The 16,158-nt window shown below is 40.1% G+C and overlaps 1 protein-coding gene across 1 annotated transcript in view; it reads left to right on the top strand.

The window, feature by feature from the left end:
* BRAF (B-Raf proto-oncogene, serine/threonine kinase) overlaps positions 1-7,404 on the top strand; it is a 209,067-nt gene extending 201,663 nt beyond the window's left edge. The window contains exon 18 of the mRNA XM_017891051.1: positions 4,446-7,404. Within this exon, the coding sequence (XP_017746540.1) occupies positions 4,446-4,595 (150 nt within the window). The 3' untranslated portion in view covers positions 4,596-7,404. The remainder of the gene's footprint in view (positions 1-4,445) is intronic.
* The last annotated feature ends 8,754 nt before the right edge of the window (positions 7,405-16,158 follow it).

Here is a 16,158-nt window from a genome sequence, read left to right as displayed (position 1 = left end):
TTTTTTTTTTTTTTTTTTTTTTTTCACTCTTCCCAGTTGTTCTCTGCTGTATTCCTAAATAAAGTTAAATTGAAAATGCATTGCCAGTTGTGGTGGCTCACACCTGTAATCCCAGCACTTTGGGAGGCTGAGGCAGATAGATCACTTGAGGCCAGTTCGAGACCAGCCTGGCCAACATGGCGAAACCCCCATCTCTACTAAAAATACAAAAAGCTGGGCATAGTAGTGTGCACCTGTAATCTAGCTGCTTGGGAGGCTAAAGCACAAGAATTGCTTGAACCCAGGAGGCGGAGGTTGCAGTGAGCCAAGACTGCACCACTGCACCACTGCACTCCAGCCTGGGTAATAGAGCAAGACTCTCTCAAAAAAAGAAATTGAAAATGCAGCTTAAGTTATCCTCAGCCTGAAAGAAGGGGAAAGAAAATGCTTCAATTTGGCCTCGAATTGATTTTTTTATTAATTAATATACCAAGATATTTTTTAAGACACAGAGTATCTAAGTATTTCACTTCAAATAACTTCACGCAAGCAGAGTTGGCTCTTCAGATAAAATTGGGTAGGAAGTAGAATAGTAGAGATTTCCAGATCGGCAAGAAGGAATCATTAAGAAAAGATACTTTTTCTGAAAGCAGATTCATCACCTGTTACTGCCATGTTTTCCTTAAATTCTCCATGATTTTAGGAACATTTTAAGAGTCTTATTTTATTGATTCCTAAACTATGGATTGTTTTCTTTTTTTCCCCTCAATCCCAAGTGTGACTATAAAAAGGACTGCATTCTGTTAGAAGCACTACACTTTCGATAGAGTGATAGTGTTTGCTTTGTTCTTTGTGCGGTTGTTTGGTTTTAATTTTTTTTTGGAGACAGAGTCTCACTCTGTCATTCAGTCTGGAGTGTAGTGGTGCAGTACCACCACGCCCTGGTAATTTTGTTTTGTTTTGAGACAGAGTCTCATTCTGTTGCCCAGACTGGAGTGCAGTGGTGTGATCTCAGCTAACTGCAGCCTCTGCCTCCCGGGTTCAAGTGATTCTCCTGCCTCAACTTCCTGAGTAGCTGGAATTACAGGTATGTGGCACCACACCTGACTATAATTTTTTTTTTTTTTTTTTTCCAGTAGAAACAGAGTTTCACCATGTTGGCCAGGCTGGTCTTGAACTCTTGACCTCAGGTGATCCACCCACCTCAGCCTCCCAAAGTGCTGGGATTACAGGCATGAGCAACCTTGCCGGCCTGGTTTTTATTTTTAAGACTAATATTTAAGTTTGTGGAGTATGACACTTCAACAAAATGAAATTTCTAATTATTATAATGAATAGGAAACATTATCTGAAGTTTTGTGTGTGTTTTGTTTTGTTTTGAGACAGGGTTTCGTTACTCAGGCTGGAGTGCAGTGGTATAATCCTGGCTCACTGCAGCCTCAACCTGCTGGTCTCAAGTGATCCTCCCACTTCAGCCTCCTAGGTAGCTGGGACTACATGCATTTGCCACCACATCCAACTAATTTTTTTAAAATATTTATTTATTTATTTATTTATTTATTTATTTATTTTTTGTAGAGACAGGGTCTCACTATGTTGCCCTACCTGGTCTCAAAGCCCTGGGCTCAAGCAGTCCTCCTGCCTCGGCCTCCTGAAGTGCTGGGATTACAGGCGTGAACCACCATGCCCAACCTTAGCTGAAGATTTTTTAAAGTATTTTTTAATGTGGTATACTAAGATTTGGCTTAGATATTATCATTTTCTGATTTTTTTTATTTAGTAGATTAATTCTAGGCATTTTTATAAAGATTTCTTTTCTGTAAATCTTATGTTTACATTGACCTTAATGAAATTTGGATTCGGCTAGATACATGATTACTCATAAGAATGTTGCAAGTCACTTTATTATTATTATTATTATTTTTTTTTTTGAGACAGAGTCTCGCTCTGTTGCCCAGGCTGGAGTGCAGTGGCACGATCTCGGCTCACTGCAAGCTCCGCCTCCTGGGTTCACGCCATTCTCCTGCCTCAGCCTCCCGAGTAGCTGGGACTACAGGCGCCCGCCATCTCGCCCGGCTAGTTTTTTGTATTTTTTTAGTAGAGATGGGGTTTCACCGTGTAGACCAGGATGGTCTCGATCTCCTGACCTCGTGATCCGCCCGTCTCGGCCTCCCAAAGTGCTGGGATTACAGGCTTGAGCCACCGCGCCCAGCCAAGTCACTTTAAAGAAACATTAAAACACTAAAAATAGCAGCCTTAAAATTGTAAGTACTCAAACTGTAAGCAACAAAATAAGAATGTTTGTATATTTCTGGAGTGTGTTACCGTAATAGCCTCCTATGATTATACTCCAAATGTTTTACTCTAAGGTCTTCGTCATTTAATTTAGCCTTTAAAAAAAAAAAAAAAAATCAGTGCCAGATTCCCCAAACCTTTTAACTTTAAATATGAGACAATAATTCTTTTACCCTTTCTTGATCTTTGGACTCACAATACCTTAGTTAATTGCTTGTTAAAAGGCATCCATGCATAGAAAGAGGTACTATGACTATCTACAGTTCATTAGTAGTGGTATTCAGATTGGGAAACAAAGTGTTAATTGTTGAAAGTTGTTTAGGGACTACTGGGTCTTGGAGTCAGCACCTAGGTTTGCATTCCATCTCTGCAATTTTTTGCATATGATCTCAGGCAAGTTGCTTGACCACTCTAAACCCTGGCTTCCTCATCAATATAATATAGGTAATAGCATCTGCCTCACACTGTTATTATGAGGATTGGATGCAGATGTGTACAAAGTGTTCAGTGAGGCATCAGGCACTCAGTCAGTCACTAGTACCATCAGCTTACAAAGCTAAGGATTCAGTCATCCAGTCATTAGCAATCTGTTTGTTGGGATGTGCCAACGTTATCTAGCAACCAGTTGGAATCTGATAGCAATCAGAAATTAGATAGGTTATTCCTGGATTACTTAAACGGTATATTCATATAAGTGATTGCTTGGAACCTCACCAGAAGCTGCTATTGAAAAATAGTGGCCTGGCTGGCCAGGCGCGGTGGCTCACACTTGTAATCCCAGCACTGTGGGAGGCCGAGGCGGGCGGATCACGAGGTCGGGAGATCGAGACCATCCTGGCTAACACGGTGAAACCCCCGTCTCTACTAAAATACAAAAAAATTAGCCGGGTGTGGTGGCGGGTGCCTGTAGTCCCAGCTGGTGGGGAGGCTGAGGCAGGAGAATGGTGTGAACCCAGGAGGCGGAGCTTGCAGTGAGCCGAGATCACGCCACTGCACTCCAGCCTGGGTGACAGAGTGAGACTCCGTCTCAAAAAAAAAAAGAAAAATAGTGGTATGGCTGACTGAATTTTGATAATTGTCAGTTATTAACTAATCCCTAGAAATTATCTATAGTGTGTATAACAGGAACTGGCCTTTAGTTACAAGTAGAAACTATGGACAAAATGGTCAATGAAATACAATGGCGGCCGGGTGCAGTAACTCACACCTGTAATCCCAACACTTTGGGAAGCCAAGGCAGGCAGATTACCTAGAGTTTGAGACCCAGCCTGGCCAACATGGTGAAACCCCATCTCTACTAAAAATACAAAAATTAGCCAGGCCTGGTGGCGGGTGCCTATAATCCCAGCTACTTGGGAGGCTGAGGCAGGAGAATCACTTGAACCCAGGAGGCAGAGGTTGCAGTGAGCCGAGATCGCACCATTGCACTCCAGCCTGGGCGACAAAAGCAAAACTCCATCTCAAAAAAAAAAAAAAAAAAAAAAAAAAAAGAAGAAAGAAAAGAAAAATAATGGCATGAAGCCCCCAGATTCATTAAGCTATAGGAGCATGATATCACAAAGGTACTTTGTGATAAAGAATCCCTTATACTGATAATTATGTTCGGTGACATGTGCCTATATTTAATTTTTGTTAGTTTGAAGGTGAAATTAAATAGAAAACGGGAGGTCTGGATTTTCTCTCTCTGTCAAACGTGTGATGTGAATAAATCATTTGACCTCTTAATTGTATCTTTCGCAAAATGAGGATAATTACTGCCTCTTTTTTCCTAATAGTGGCATTATAATAATATGATAGGTGAAAATGAGTTGATAATTCAGGGGTGGAAGTATTCTACAAATTAACATTGCTACTTTACATTCAGTTTCTGAGAAATTTTGTTCATTGGAACTGTTTTCAGCTTGATCAGAACCATGATACATAAAACCCAACTGGGAAACTCTCTGCAGACTTGCTATTTAATTGATATAGCTGAACCATGTTCTGCATACTATATATGTTGTGTTCTTCCATGGGTTTCAGCCATTTTAGCTTTTAAATTAGCAATGCTGTTGCTTGACTTGAAATATATAACTAGTCACTTTTCAGTGAAGCTCAAATGAGGCTTTTTCTGTGTCTCTAGGTTATTTGAGATGACTTTTTTAAAATTAGCTCTTGTCCTCCCTCTACAGGAGAATTTGCAGCCTTCAAGTAGCCACCATCATGGCAGCATCTGCTCTTATTTCTTAAGTCTTGTGTTCGTACAATTTGTTAACATCAAAACACAGTTCTGTTCCTCAAATTTTTTTTTAAAGATACAAAATTTCCAATGCATAAGCTGATGTGGAACAGAATGGAATTTCCCATCCAACAAAAGAGGAAAGAATGTTTTAGGAACCAGAATTCTCTGCTGCCAATGTTTCTTCAACAAAAATACCACAAGCGTACAAGTCTGCCCAGTCCCGGGAAGAAAGAGGAGAGACCCTGAATTCTGACCTTTTGATGGTCAGGCATGATGGAAAGAAACTGCTGCTACAGCTTGGGAGATTTGCTATGGAAAGTCTGCCAGTCAACTTTGCCCTTCTAACCACCAGATCAATTTGTGGCTGATCATCTGATGGGGCAGTTTCAATCACCAAGCATCGTTCTCTTTCCTGTTCTGGAATTTTGTTGTGGAGCTTTTTCCTCTAGTGACCACCAGTTAATTTCTGAGGGATGGAACAAAAATGCAGCTTGCCCTTTCTGTGTGGTGTGTGTTCAGGCCTTGACAAATTTTATAAAAAGGAAACTATTTTATTTAAATGGAGGCTGAGCAGTGAGGAGTAGATGCATCTTGGTATGGAGGAAAAGGGCATGCTGCATCTTCTTCCTGACCTCCGGGGTCTCTGGCCTTTTGTTTCCTTGCTCACTGAGGTATCTGCCTAACCAAACAGGCTAGATAGTGCTGGCACACATTGCCTTCCTTCTCATTGGGTCCAGCAATGAAGATAAGTATTTGGGGATTTTTGTTTCCTCCACAATGTAGCAAATTCTCAGGAAATACAGTTTATATCTTCCTCCTATGCTCTTCCAGTCACCAACTACTTATGCGGCTACTTTGTCCAAGGCACAAAATGCCATGGCAGTATCTAACTAAAACCCCACAAAACTGCTTAATAACAGTTTTGAATGTGAGAAATTTAGATAATTTAAATATAAGGTACAGGTTTTAATTTCTGAGTTTCTTTTATATTTTATTAAAAGAAAATTTTCAGATTTAATTGAATTGGAAAAAAAATACTTCCCACCAGAATTATATATCCTGAAAATTGTATTTTTGTTATATAAACAACTTTTAAGAAAGATCATTATCCTTTTCTCTACCTAAATATAAGGAATCTTAGCATAATGACAAATATTTATAATTTTTCAATTAATGGTACTTGCTGGATCCACACTAACATCTTTGCTAATAATCTCATTGTTTCTTCCAACTGATTCCTAACACTACATCCCACATCTTCTTTCTAGTCTTTTATCTAGAATATGCAACAAAATAAAAATGGTGGCGTCTCCATTCATTCTCCTCCTTCCTTTTTTCCCAAGCCTGGTCTTCAAAAGGTTGGGCAGTTTGGCAGCTGAATTCCCAGACAGAGAATAGAGCAATTTTAGGGATATTAGGACTGAGGGAGGGTGTGGGAAACCTGTCATCGGTGGTTTTTATAGAAGGAGCTGGCGTTCATTAAGAACCTAAATCTTTATCTTTGCACAAATGGAAAATATAACCTAGTTATAGCTTCCATTGGCCTTTATTAAAGGGTAATATCAATCACAGTCATAGCAAAGAAAGCAGTTGTATTAATGGCAAATTAATGGAAAACCTCCCTTATCAGGAATCTAGACTCAGAATTTAGGAACGTAAATCAAATCAGACCAACCAAGCTATAGCCAAGGACTTGAAAGAAACGAGACCCAGAATAAATCAAGGAATTATAAATTGTTATTTAAAATTTTCAGATTGTAACTCCAGGCCCTGCTCTCTGTATTTCAGCTTACTAAAAGCTCACTACCATTAGATTTTTGCTAACATACATGTATTCAGAAGAAAACCTATTGAAATGTTCATTGTCTTGTAAAAGATTGTGCTAGTAAAATGGAAAAGATCCTTAAGTTATTCATCAGTTTGAAAAGCAAATTGTTTTTAAGTTTTACATCAACAGGGCAGTGTCTTACAAAATTCAGAAACTGCAAAGGTGAAAATAATTCACGCTGATTTAAAGAACATTGTGCATAATACTGCCTCTCTTGAAAAGCATTAGCTATTTTTTTCTTTTTAAATATATCTCTAGATGCTTTTTTTAAATGTGGCTGTGTTCCCTTTACCAAGATTGGCTTCAAGTTTCTGCAGGTAGAGAGACCTGGGCTTGAACAAGAGGATGTGTTTCATATCCTGCCAAGGAGGCAGAACGTGTGCAGCCTGGATCCAGGACTGCCTCCGCGGGGCAGGGGCAGTACCATTAGGGAGGAAGCTTAGCATTTCAGTTTCCTAAACAACATTCAGGGTGATACACTTTTTCTTCCCTTGCATTTTAGAATAGGCTGGTATCTCATTTGAACAGGGGAGCAGACTTGATCTCAAATGAAGCTGTGCCCAGGAGCCAGGCTCAGTATATTGAGATTTTTATAGAGACCTTTAAAAATAAAATACTTAAACTTCTCTTTTCTTCCTTTTTCTACGAAATAGGTTTTGTCTCTAGTTTACAAATGACATGAAAATAGGTTTTATTTGTGTTTTATCTGCTTTATTTGTTGATGCCTAGACAACAGATAGACTTACTGAGCTCCTAAAAATGAGGAAGAAGTCCTTATTTGTGAAAAGCACTTTATGAGTAATTGTATAGACAGTATGTGGCTGCGTCACTGATCATCTTGTAAGGGTGTAACAGTCTGGTCTGTAAAGTGGCTGCAGTGCCTTCTGTAGTGTGTTTTATTTTTGGTAGGGAGAGGTAAAGCCTTCTGAAAAATTTGAGAGCAACTATAGAGGACTATTTGTAACTGTGTAGTATTCCTGATGGACTTTTTTCATCGTTAGAGTCTAGGACCTAGACTTTTGCCACTGAAATAATATTGACCAAAAAAAGTAGTTTATAAAACGGATTTGTGAATAGAAAATTCAATGTGATCATTTGTTGTTAATGTGCACCTTAAAAGAAGATTGTGTCTAGCTGTCACATTCTGGTTCCTGAATATCCCACCCCTGACTGTATTTGAGATCTAGTAGGGCATACTGGGGCATTCTAGAAGATAAAATCCCATACAAATGATATATGCTATATTTATGTTGGTGTTGGAGAAGAAGGAGCAGTATATAAAGAAATAATTCAAGACTGCAGCACTGTCAACCTGAAACTTTGTAAATATTTCCTAGCTTCTGGTTTGGTGCAGTGACAGCACTTTCATCGCAGGATGTTACCTTGTATTCATCAGGTGGAGTGCGAGCTGCTGCACACCCTCCTCAGATCTCACCTGTCCCCACTGTACATCCACCTGCCAGCCGCTTGCAAACCTCATCTCTAGCTTTAGTTTGAAACCACATTGCAGGGTTCAGGTGACCTCTTCAAAAACTACCTCCTCAGAATGAGGTAATGAATAGTTATTTATTTTAAAATATGAAAAGTCAGGAGCTGTAGAACATGACGATGATTTAAGATTTTAACTTTTTTGTGTACTTGTATTTGAGCACTCTCATTTTGTCCTAAAGGGCATTATACATTTAAGCAGTAATACTGTAAAAAAAATGTGTTGCTCAGAATATCTGAATGTTGTTGAAAGTGGTGCCAGAACCGGTTTAGGGGTACGTTTCAGAATCTTAACCTTGAGTCAGTTGCATGAAATTAAATAGCTGTGGTATCACTTCACTAACAGTGATGTAATTTTAATTTTCAGTAGGCTTGGCAAGACAGTACGTCCTCATAATGAGCTTGCTGCAGCTTTGTCACATGCACAGGCATTCATAGAGACTGCCCAGCTGAGAGGGTAGAATGTTACTCTCTTTGCAAGATTGTCTTCTTTGTCCAAGTTGGCATTGTTAGTGCTAGAATACCAGCACCTTGAGACTAGCAGATTCCAACCATTAGGCTATAAACACCATAGCCAGAGATGGAAGGTTTACTGTGAGTATGAAGAGCAAATAGCCTACAGGTCATGTGTCGAAATGGTGTAGGTGAGGCTCTAGAAAAATACCTTGACAATTTGCCAAATGATCTTACTGTGCCTTCATGATGCAATAAAAAAGCTAAAATTTTAGCAGAAATCAGTGATTTGTGAAGAGAGCAGCCACTCTGGTTTAACTCAGCTGTGTTAATAATTTTTAGAGTGCAATTTAGACTGCATAGGTAAATGCACTAAAGAGTTTATAGCCAAAATCACATTTAACAATGAGAAAACACACAGGTAAATTTTCAGTGAACAAAATTATTTTTTTAAAGCACATAATCCCTAGTATAGTCAGATATATTTAGCACATAGAGCAACTAGGTTGAAAATATAGTTCAGTGACATTTCTAGAGAAACTTTTTCTACTCCCATAAGCTCTTCAAAGCATGGAACTTTTATACAACAGAAATGTTGACAGAAATTTCAAGAAATTGCTGTAGTTTAGGGTTGAAGTACTGTATGATGGGCAGCAATCATATATTAACTTAGAAGGGGAAATTGAAATACAGGACCAAATTTGGTTTTATCAGTTTCCAGAGTACTGCTGCCAACCTAGACACTGATTTTTCAGAGTTTGAAATGTAAATTTCTTCCCAGGACTTGCTTGCACATGAAGCTGGACTGCGTTAGTCATCCTGTCCCAAAGCACTGTCGGGGCCAGGGTGGAGGTCTCAAGGCGTCCTTTTATGACCTGGCCGTTGGATGTAAAAGAAAACATATTCCATGGTGTGGTTCTTGTATCTTGTTTCATTCCTCACCATTGAAAGAGGAAGTCCATGTATTGTCTCCAGCACATCCTTGAAATGTTGTACTGGGATGGATTACTGATGCCCATTGGTAGATGAACCCCAGAGGAGGTTTGTAGCATGTCTGCCCCAGGCGATGATTTGTGGCTTGGCCAGAGGAGAGCGGAGTCACCAGTGTATCTGTGGTCCATGTTGCTAGCTCTGATAAAATTAAAAATATTGGTAAGATGTTTATTAGTACACTAGACAGTAAGTTCTGTTTTGTTGTTTTCAAATAACCTATTTTCACTTTTGTTTAGGCAAAGACATTTAAATTGAAATTCAACTCTAATTTTTGTTAATTGTGGAAAGGGTAATTAACAGTTCCTATCAGGTATTTTAAGGTAGAAAAGGACANTGTACATAGTACTCTATATATATTTCTTGAGATAAAATGGGTGACTAAATATTTCACATTGGTGACATGCCATAATATGTTTACATCCTTCCCTTATTGTTGAACGTTTATATAGCTTCCATTACTCTCTATTAAAAATATTCTGTCATGGAAACCCAACACCTAAAATCTTAAATTAAGGTAACAGTGCTTTAAAAAAAAAAATGCAGGCCAGGCGCGGTGGCTCAAGCCTGTAATCCCAGCACTTTGGGAGGCCGAGACGGGCGGATCACGAGGTCAGGAGATCGAGACCATCCTGGCTAACACTGTGAAACCCCGTCTCTACTAAAAAAATACAAAATCTAGCCGGGCGAGGTGGCGGGCGCCTGTAGTCCCAGCTACTCAGGAGGCTGAGGCAGGAGAATGGCGTAAACCCGGGAGGCGGAGCTTGCAGTGAGCTGAGATCCGGCCACTGCACTCCAGCCCGGGCGACAGAGCGAGACTCCGTCTCAAAAAAAAAAAAAAAAAAAAAAAAAAAATGCATGGGGCAGTTAGTCCCCAACTCAATGAGTGATTAAAGTACTTTTATTTAACATCCACAACTTCAACTGTTAGGTTTTATGAATTACTAAATCAGCTTTATTAAAATGTTGACGTTTATTTAGCTGTTTTGAATAATTACAGTGACTTGACCAGTTGTGTATGAGGACACAGCCAATGTAAGCCAGTGTATCCATTTTTTAGAGGTGCATTTTTTTAAAAAGAATTCTGTAGATGGAAGTGGTCTGAAAACAACTAAAATATGTTTCTTCATGTTAGTATCAAAAAATGTTTTGTACAAACCGTCTGCTTCTCCCGGCCGGCCGAGTTCATTCTCCAGCATCATGACCGCTGGTTCTCACGTACAGCACATATGCAGGAGAGTTGGCAGAAAATTTATGAAGAGATGCCACAAAGGAAGGGTCTGTTTACAGGGGTGGGATTGGGGGTTTTGATGAAGTTGCTTAGTCCTGGTTTTGTTTTGAAAATTACTGCATTGCATTTTTGTGTTAAGTTTTTGAACCCACGTGTGTTTTGGTGGAGTATGAGTTGGAAGTAAACAACAAAGCTCACAGAGTAGGCACAGATGTAGAGAACAGAGACCAAAATGGAGTGAGGTGGCAGTAAATCTAGGATAGGGAACAATTAACGTGAGGGTGGGAAATAAACTGTAATTACCTGAAATCAAATGTAAGAGTGCAATAAGTATGCTTTTTATTCTAAGCTGTGAACGGTTAAGAATCATTCCTTCCTAATACATTTGTGTATGTTCCATAGCTGATTAAAACCAGCTATATCAACATATAATGCCTTTTTATTCATGTTAATGACCAACATAAGTGGCTAGCCTTTATGTCTTATTTATCTTCATGTTATGTTAGTTTACATACAGGGGTGTGTGTCTCTGTGCTGTCCCCTTCTTCCGCCTTCGTTTTAAAGTACGTCCATGGGTCCTCCGTGTTTCCTTTGGCCATGCCACATAGTATAGACTCAGTTTGGCCTTCATGGTATCGCCTGATTTTTGAGGACTGTATCACAGTGATATATATTTGTGGTAATCTCATTTGTTGGTTGTACATCTGATCCTTTCCTCAACACGGCAATTGCTGCTTTTCCTAAGATAGGATCATACAGCTGATCAGGGGATTGAATTTGATCATTCATCAACATGTGTCTCTCTGAATTTTATTCAGTAGTTGTGATTGCTCTTTGGTTTAGACCAAGAAAAGGAAATCCCCCCTTTTCACGTATTCCTTGGTTTGAGGACATGTCTCCTATAAGGGAGAGGAAAGGGAGATGCTTCCTGTTTGAACTGCAGTGAATTCACGGTTCCTGTTTCACCACTCCAAACCTTATGGCAACTCACACACACATTCCTCTTTTCTGTTGCTGCCAAAGGTTCGGGTTTAGTACACTTCAGTTCCACTCAAGCATTGAAAAGGTTCTCATGGAGTCTGGGGTGTGCCCAGTGAAAAAATGGGGACTTTTAATTGTCCACAGACCTCTCTATACCTGCTTTGCAAAATTACAATGGAGTAACTATTTTAAAGCTTATTTTCAATTCATAAAAAAAAGACATTTATTTTCAGTCAAATGGATGACGTCTCCCTCTTTTCCCCTATTCTCAATGTTCGCTGGAATCTTTTAGTATTTTTTAATTCTCCCCATACCCACTTCCTGATCCTTTGGTTCTCTTTCCTGCTCAGGTCCCTTCATTTGTACTTCGGAGTTTTCTCATGTAAATTTGTATAACAGAAAATATTGTTCAGTTTGGATAGAAAGCATGGAGAATAAAAAAAGATAGCTGAAATTCAGATTGAAGAAATTTATTTCTGTGTAAAGTTATTTAAAAACTCTGTATTATATAAAAGGCAAAAAAAGTTCTATGTACTTGATGTGAATATGCGAATCCTGCTATAATAAAGATTGACTGCATGGAGAAGTCTTCATCAAGACTGTTTTTCTAACACGATTACATTCAGTAACAAAAGTAGTCAGCAGTTTTAACAGTTTTTCTAGACAATGGAGAGACGGAGAAATGTACGTTTTGTTTCATACATAATGTCAGTTACTGTTTAGTGGGTAGAAAGTTAAGTTGTCAAGATTCATGCATGGTACTTTATAGATGCTATACAACTTGTAGTGGCAATAGTCTTGTCAGGTGTTGGTGATGACCCTTAAATATTTCAGATGTTGTAACCTGATGTGTCTTTAGTTCAAATGACTGCTCTCCTCCATGTGATTCCGTTGGAGTATGTGCTCTACTTTAGTAATGTTTAAAGTTTATCTGCAGAAACTCACCTTAGAATTGTATTTTTTCAAACTTTTGACACAGCTTACATTTTCCATAGCAACACAGCACATGCACACTAACATTTACTTGAAACTATGCGGCCGGGCGCGATGGCTCAAGCCTGTAATCCCAGCACTTTGGGAGGCCGAGACGGGCGGATCACGAGGTCAGGAGATCGAGACCATCCTGGCTAACACGGTGAAACCCCATCTCTACTAAAAAATACAAAAAACTAGCCGGGCGAGGTGGCGGGTGCCTGTAGTCCCAGCTACTCGGGAGGCTGAGGCAGGAGAATGGCGTAAACCCGGGAGGCGGAGCTTGCAGTGAGCTGAGATCCGGCCACTGCACTCCAGCCCGGGAGACAGAGCGAGACTCCTTCTCAAAAAAAAAAAAAAAAAGAAAGAAACTATGCACTCATGTTTTCTACTTCATTTTTTTTATGCTGGTTACCTCAGTGAGTTGATTTTGTGCATTTGATTTCATGACCCTCCCCCAAATAAAATTCACTGAAATCTGAAAAACACCTAGAGTATCTTCAGACAAAATATATCAAATTACTGGGCAAAGTTTCCAGAAAAGAAGTAAACAGTTTTAAAACTCACCTGCGGCCAGGCACGGTGGCTCACGCCTGTAATCCCAGCACTTTGGGAGGCCGAGGCGGACGGATCACCTGAGGTCAGGAGTTCGAGACCAGCCTGACCAACATGGAGAAACCCCGTCTCTACTAAAAATACAAAATTATCCGGGCATGGTGGCACATGAGTAATTCCTGAGTAATTCCAGCTACTCAGGAGGCTGAGGCAGGAGAATCACTTGAACCCAGGAGGCAGAGGTTGTGGTGAGCCAACCGAAATCATGCCATTGCACTCCAGCCTGGGCAACAAGAGCAAAACTCCATCTCAAAAAAAAGAAGCCGGACATGGTGGCCAGCACTTGTAATCCCAGCTACTCGGGAGGCTGAGGCAGGAGAATCGCTTGAACCTGGGAGGTGGAGGTTGCAGTGAGCCGAGATCACGCCATTGCACTCCAGCCTGGGCAACAGAGCAAGACTCCATCTCAAAAAAAAAAAAAAAAAAAAACACTTCACCTGCAATCCTTATGTCTGAGAATAGTATGAAGGAACAGAAAAGCCTCAAGTGGGTTTGTGCCTGAGAAATCTGGTTTCACCCCTCCTCCCAAACAATAAAATGCTATCAAGACTGAAAAGGTTAAGGCAGGAGGATTGCTTGAGCCCGGGAGTTTGAGGCAAGCCAGGGCAATATGGCAAGATGCCCACGCTAAAAATAAAAATAAATGTCAAGACTTAATTTCCTATGAACTGCAGTTTTCTCATCTTGAAAACTAATTCTATAATATAAACATTGTAGAAATTCATTTTCTAAACCTTCATGCATGATTACAACAGAGTAGTTGTGGCTTTAAGAACATATTATACCATATATATGAGGTTTTCCTTAAAATTTAGCCCAGAACTATGGACACTTTGGTTATTAAAAAGTTCTATTTTAAAGAACTCTACCACACTAGCTCTTCTGAAATTTTATCAAGAGCTGTGACAATCAGACCTACTGTCTTTTAAAAGAGTTTTATAGTTCTCTTAGACTCAAAATGTTAGGGCAAAAAGTGTTCTTAAAGAACACTGAGTTGGGTTCAGTGGCTCATGCCTACAATCCCAGCACTTTGGGAGGCTAAAGTGGGAGGATCACTAGAGGCCAGGAGTTCCAGACCAGCCTGGCCAAAAACAAATTTTAATTAGCTGGGCATGGTGGCACGCACCTGTGATCCCAGCTGAGGTGGGAAAAGACAGCCTGGGAGGTCAAGGCTCCAGTGAGCTGTGATAGCACCACTGCACTCCAGCCTGGGCAGCAGAGCAAGATCCTGTCTCAGAGGGAAAAAAAAAACTGGTCCAACTCCTCTCATATCAGTTGCTGAATATGCAGCACTGAACGATATGACTCTGCTAGGCTTATGTAGCCAGGACCCGAAATCTGTAGCATGCATTTTATGTGGGTATATATTACATAGATATAATTTTGACACGATGGCTGTTAACAAGATTTGGATAGAAATGAGTATTGACTCCATGACAGTGAGTTCGTAGCCAGAAATGGATGTTGTGTTAGGCATGCTCCACTTGTCCCTACTGTTGTCATCACCAATCTGGGAAGACACTGCTAGTGTAAACAAAAGGCACCTGCTGAAGCAGGTCCACACACCACCTCAGGGAGCTCCACTCCCCTGACACTGCACAGTGGTGTCCTGCCATTGCTCCTGGTGAAATGGTTGCAGCAGGTGACAGGGTCAACCTCTTCTATAAAATAGTTCTAGGGGCAATTGGAACCAAGATGACTTGTGTATCTTCCTGTAACATGCATATAAACAGCTGTTCCTTCTGTAACACCTCTCGTCTCAGGTGTTATTAGACAGCTAATTGTGGTCTTTACATTAAAGCTTCCCTGGGAAACTAACAAAGTTACAAAGGTGAGTGCTAAATTTAACACTTGACCTCCGTTGCCATTTTAGGCCATACCCTAAAACTTACTTTGAATGTACTCATAGCTGCCCATCAGGAAGAGAGGAACAGATACCGTAAATGTGTTTGTTTTGCTTCGGCAAATTTTTGACGGAGGGGAGGGTGGCACTGCCTCTGTTGGAATATGTTTACGATCTGGCCTATCTGGAATTTTTTCTATAAAAATCAAACTGGGATTCCAGGGTCACTACGCTTAGCTTAGGTCCAATGGTCTAGAAATAACAACTGATTCCATGTAGAGGGTATTTCATTCAGGCCGGGCCTGGTTCTAAGAGCTTCACCTGACTCATTTAACCTTTTTAATCCATTCTACAAACTAGGACATTAAGGTACAGATCAAAGTTAATTTGCCCAAACTCACAGCAAGCAAATGGTAGAACTGCTAGTCAGATCCAGCAAGTCGGACTCCAGCAGCCTGAGATCTGGAAGCATTACGCCAGCTTTTCAAATGTCAGATTGAGACAATTTAGTGGGCTGTAAAATCAGTTAGGAGGTCTCAATTGACCATTCTTTCTTTAGTATGTAGAATAAAGTGAAAATAGTGTGCGTAACAGATAAATACTGTTTCGTGAACTTTTGGTTTAATATGTGTGTACACAAGCCTATTTATACGCTAGGTAACATGAAATGAATTCTTAAACTGTGATCAAAAAGGCTGACCCCATGCTGTGTTGACTCGGATCATCTGACTCCGCCTAGAACAAGACAGCAGGATCTGAATCTCAGGTATGAGCTTGGCAAAGCACCTAACCCATCTATAGCTCAACGTCTTCACCTATAAAGTGGAAATAATAACATGAGGATTTGACAAACGTAAGTGCTAACAACAGTGCCTGACCCATAGTAAGTTTTCACTATTATTTCCTGTAACTGTATATTGCCATCAATCAAATGTTGTACCTAAAATCCTTCTGGGACGCCTCCCACGTATTTTCCCATATGCTATACAGCGGGTGGAGGTCCCTTCCTTTGAGAAGGCTTGGAACAATTCCCTGCATGGCCCACATGTGGAAAAGAAGATTCCAATATGGCCTCCTTATTCTTTAAACAAAAGAATGCTCTTTTAGAGTTATCTTTTAAGTCAAGCAACTGATTTCTAAGGAATGGGGCTAATGAGATTATTCTCTTGAGTTCACTGTTGTAGATTATATTCTTTCCAAAAAAAAACTTTATTGATATTGGGGAGTGAGCACGTCATGAGGGGTGGGGTGGGGATGAGTGG

This window comes from Rhinopithecus bieti, unplaced genomic scaffold (genome assembly GCF_001698545.2).
Source record: "Rhinopithecus bieti isolate Rb0 unplaced genomic scaffold, ASM169854v2 scaffold_20175, whole genome shotgun sequence".
NCBI lineage: Eukaryota > Metazoa > Chordata > Mammalia > Primates > Cercopithecidae > Rhinopithecus > Rhinopithecus bieti.
This window is presented reverse-complemented; position numbering and strand designations above follow the sequence as displayed.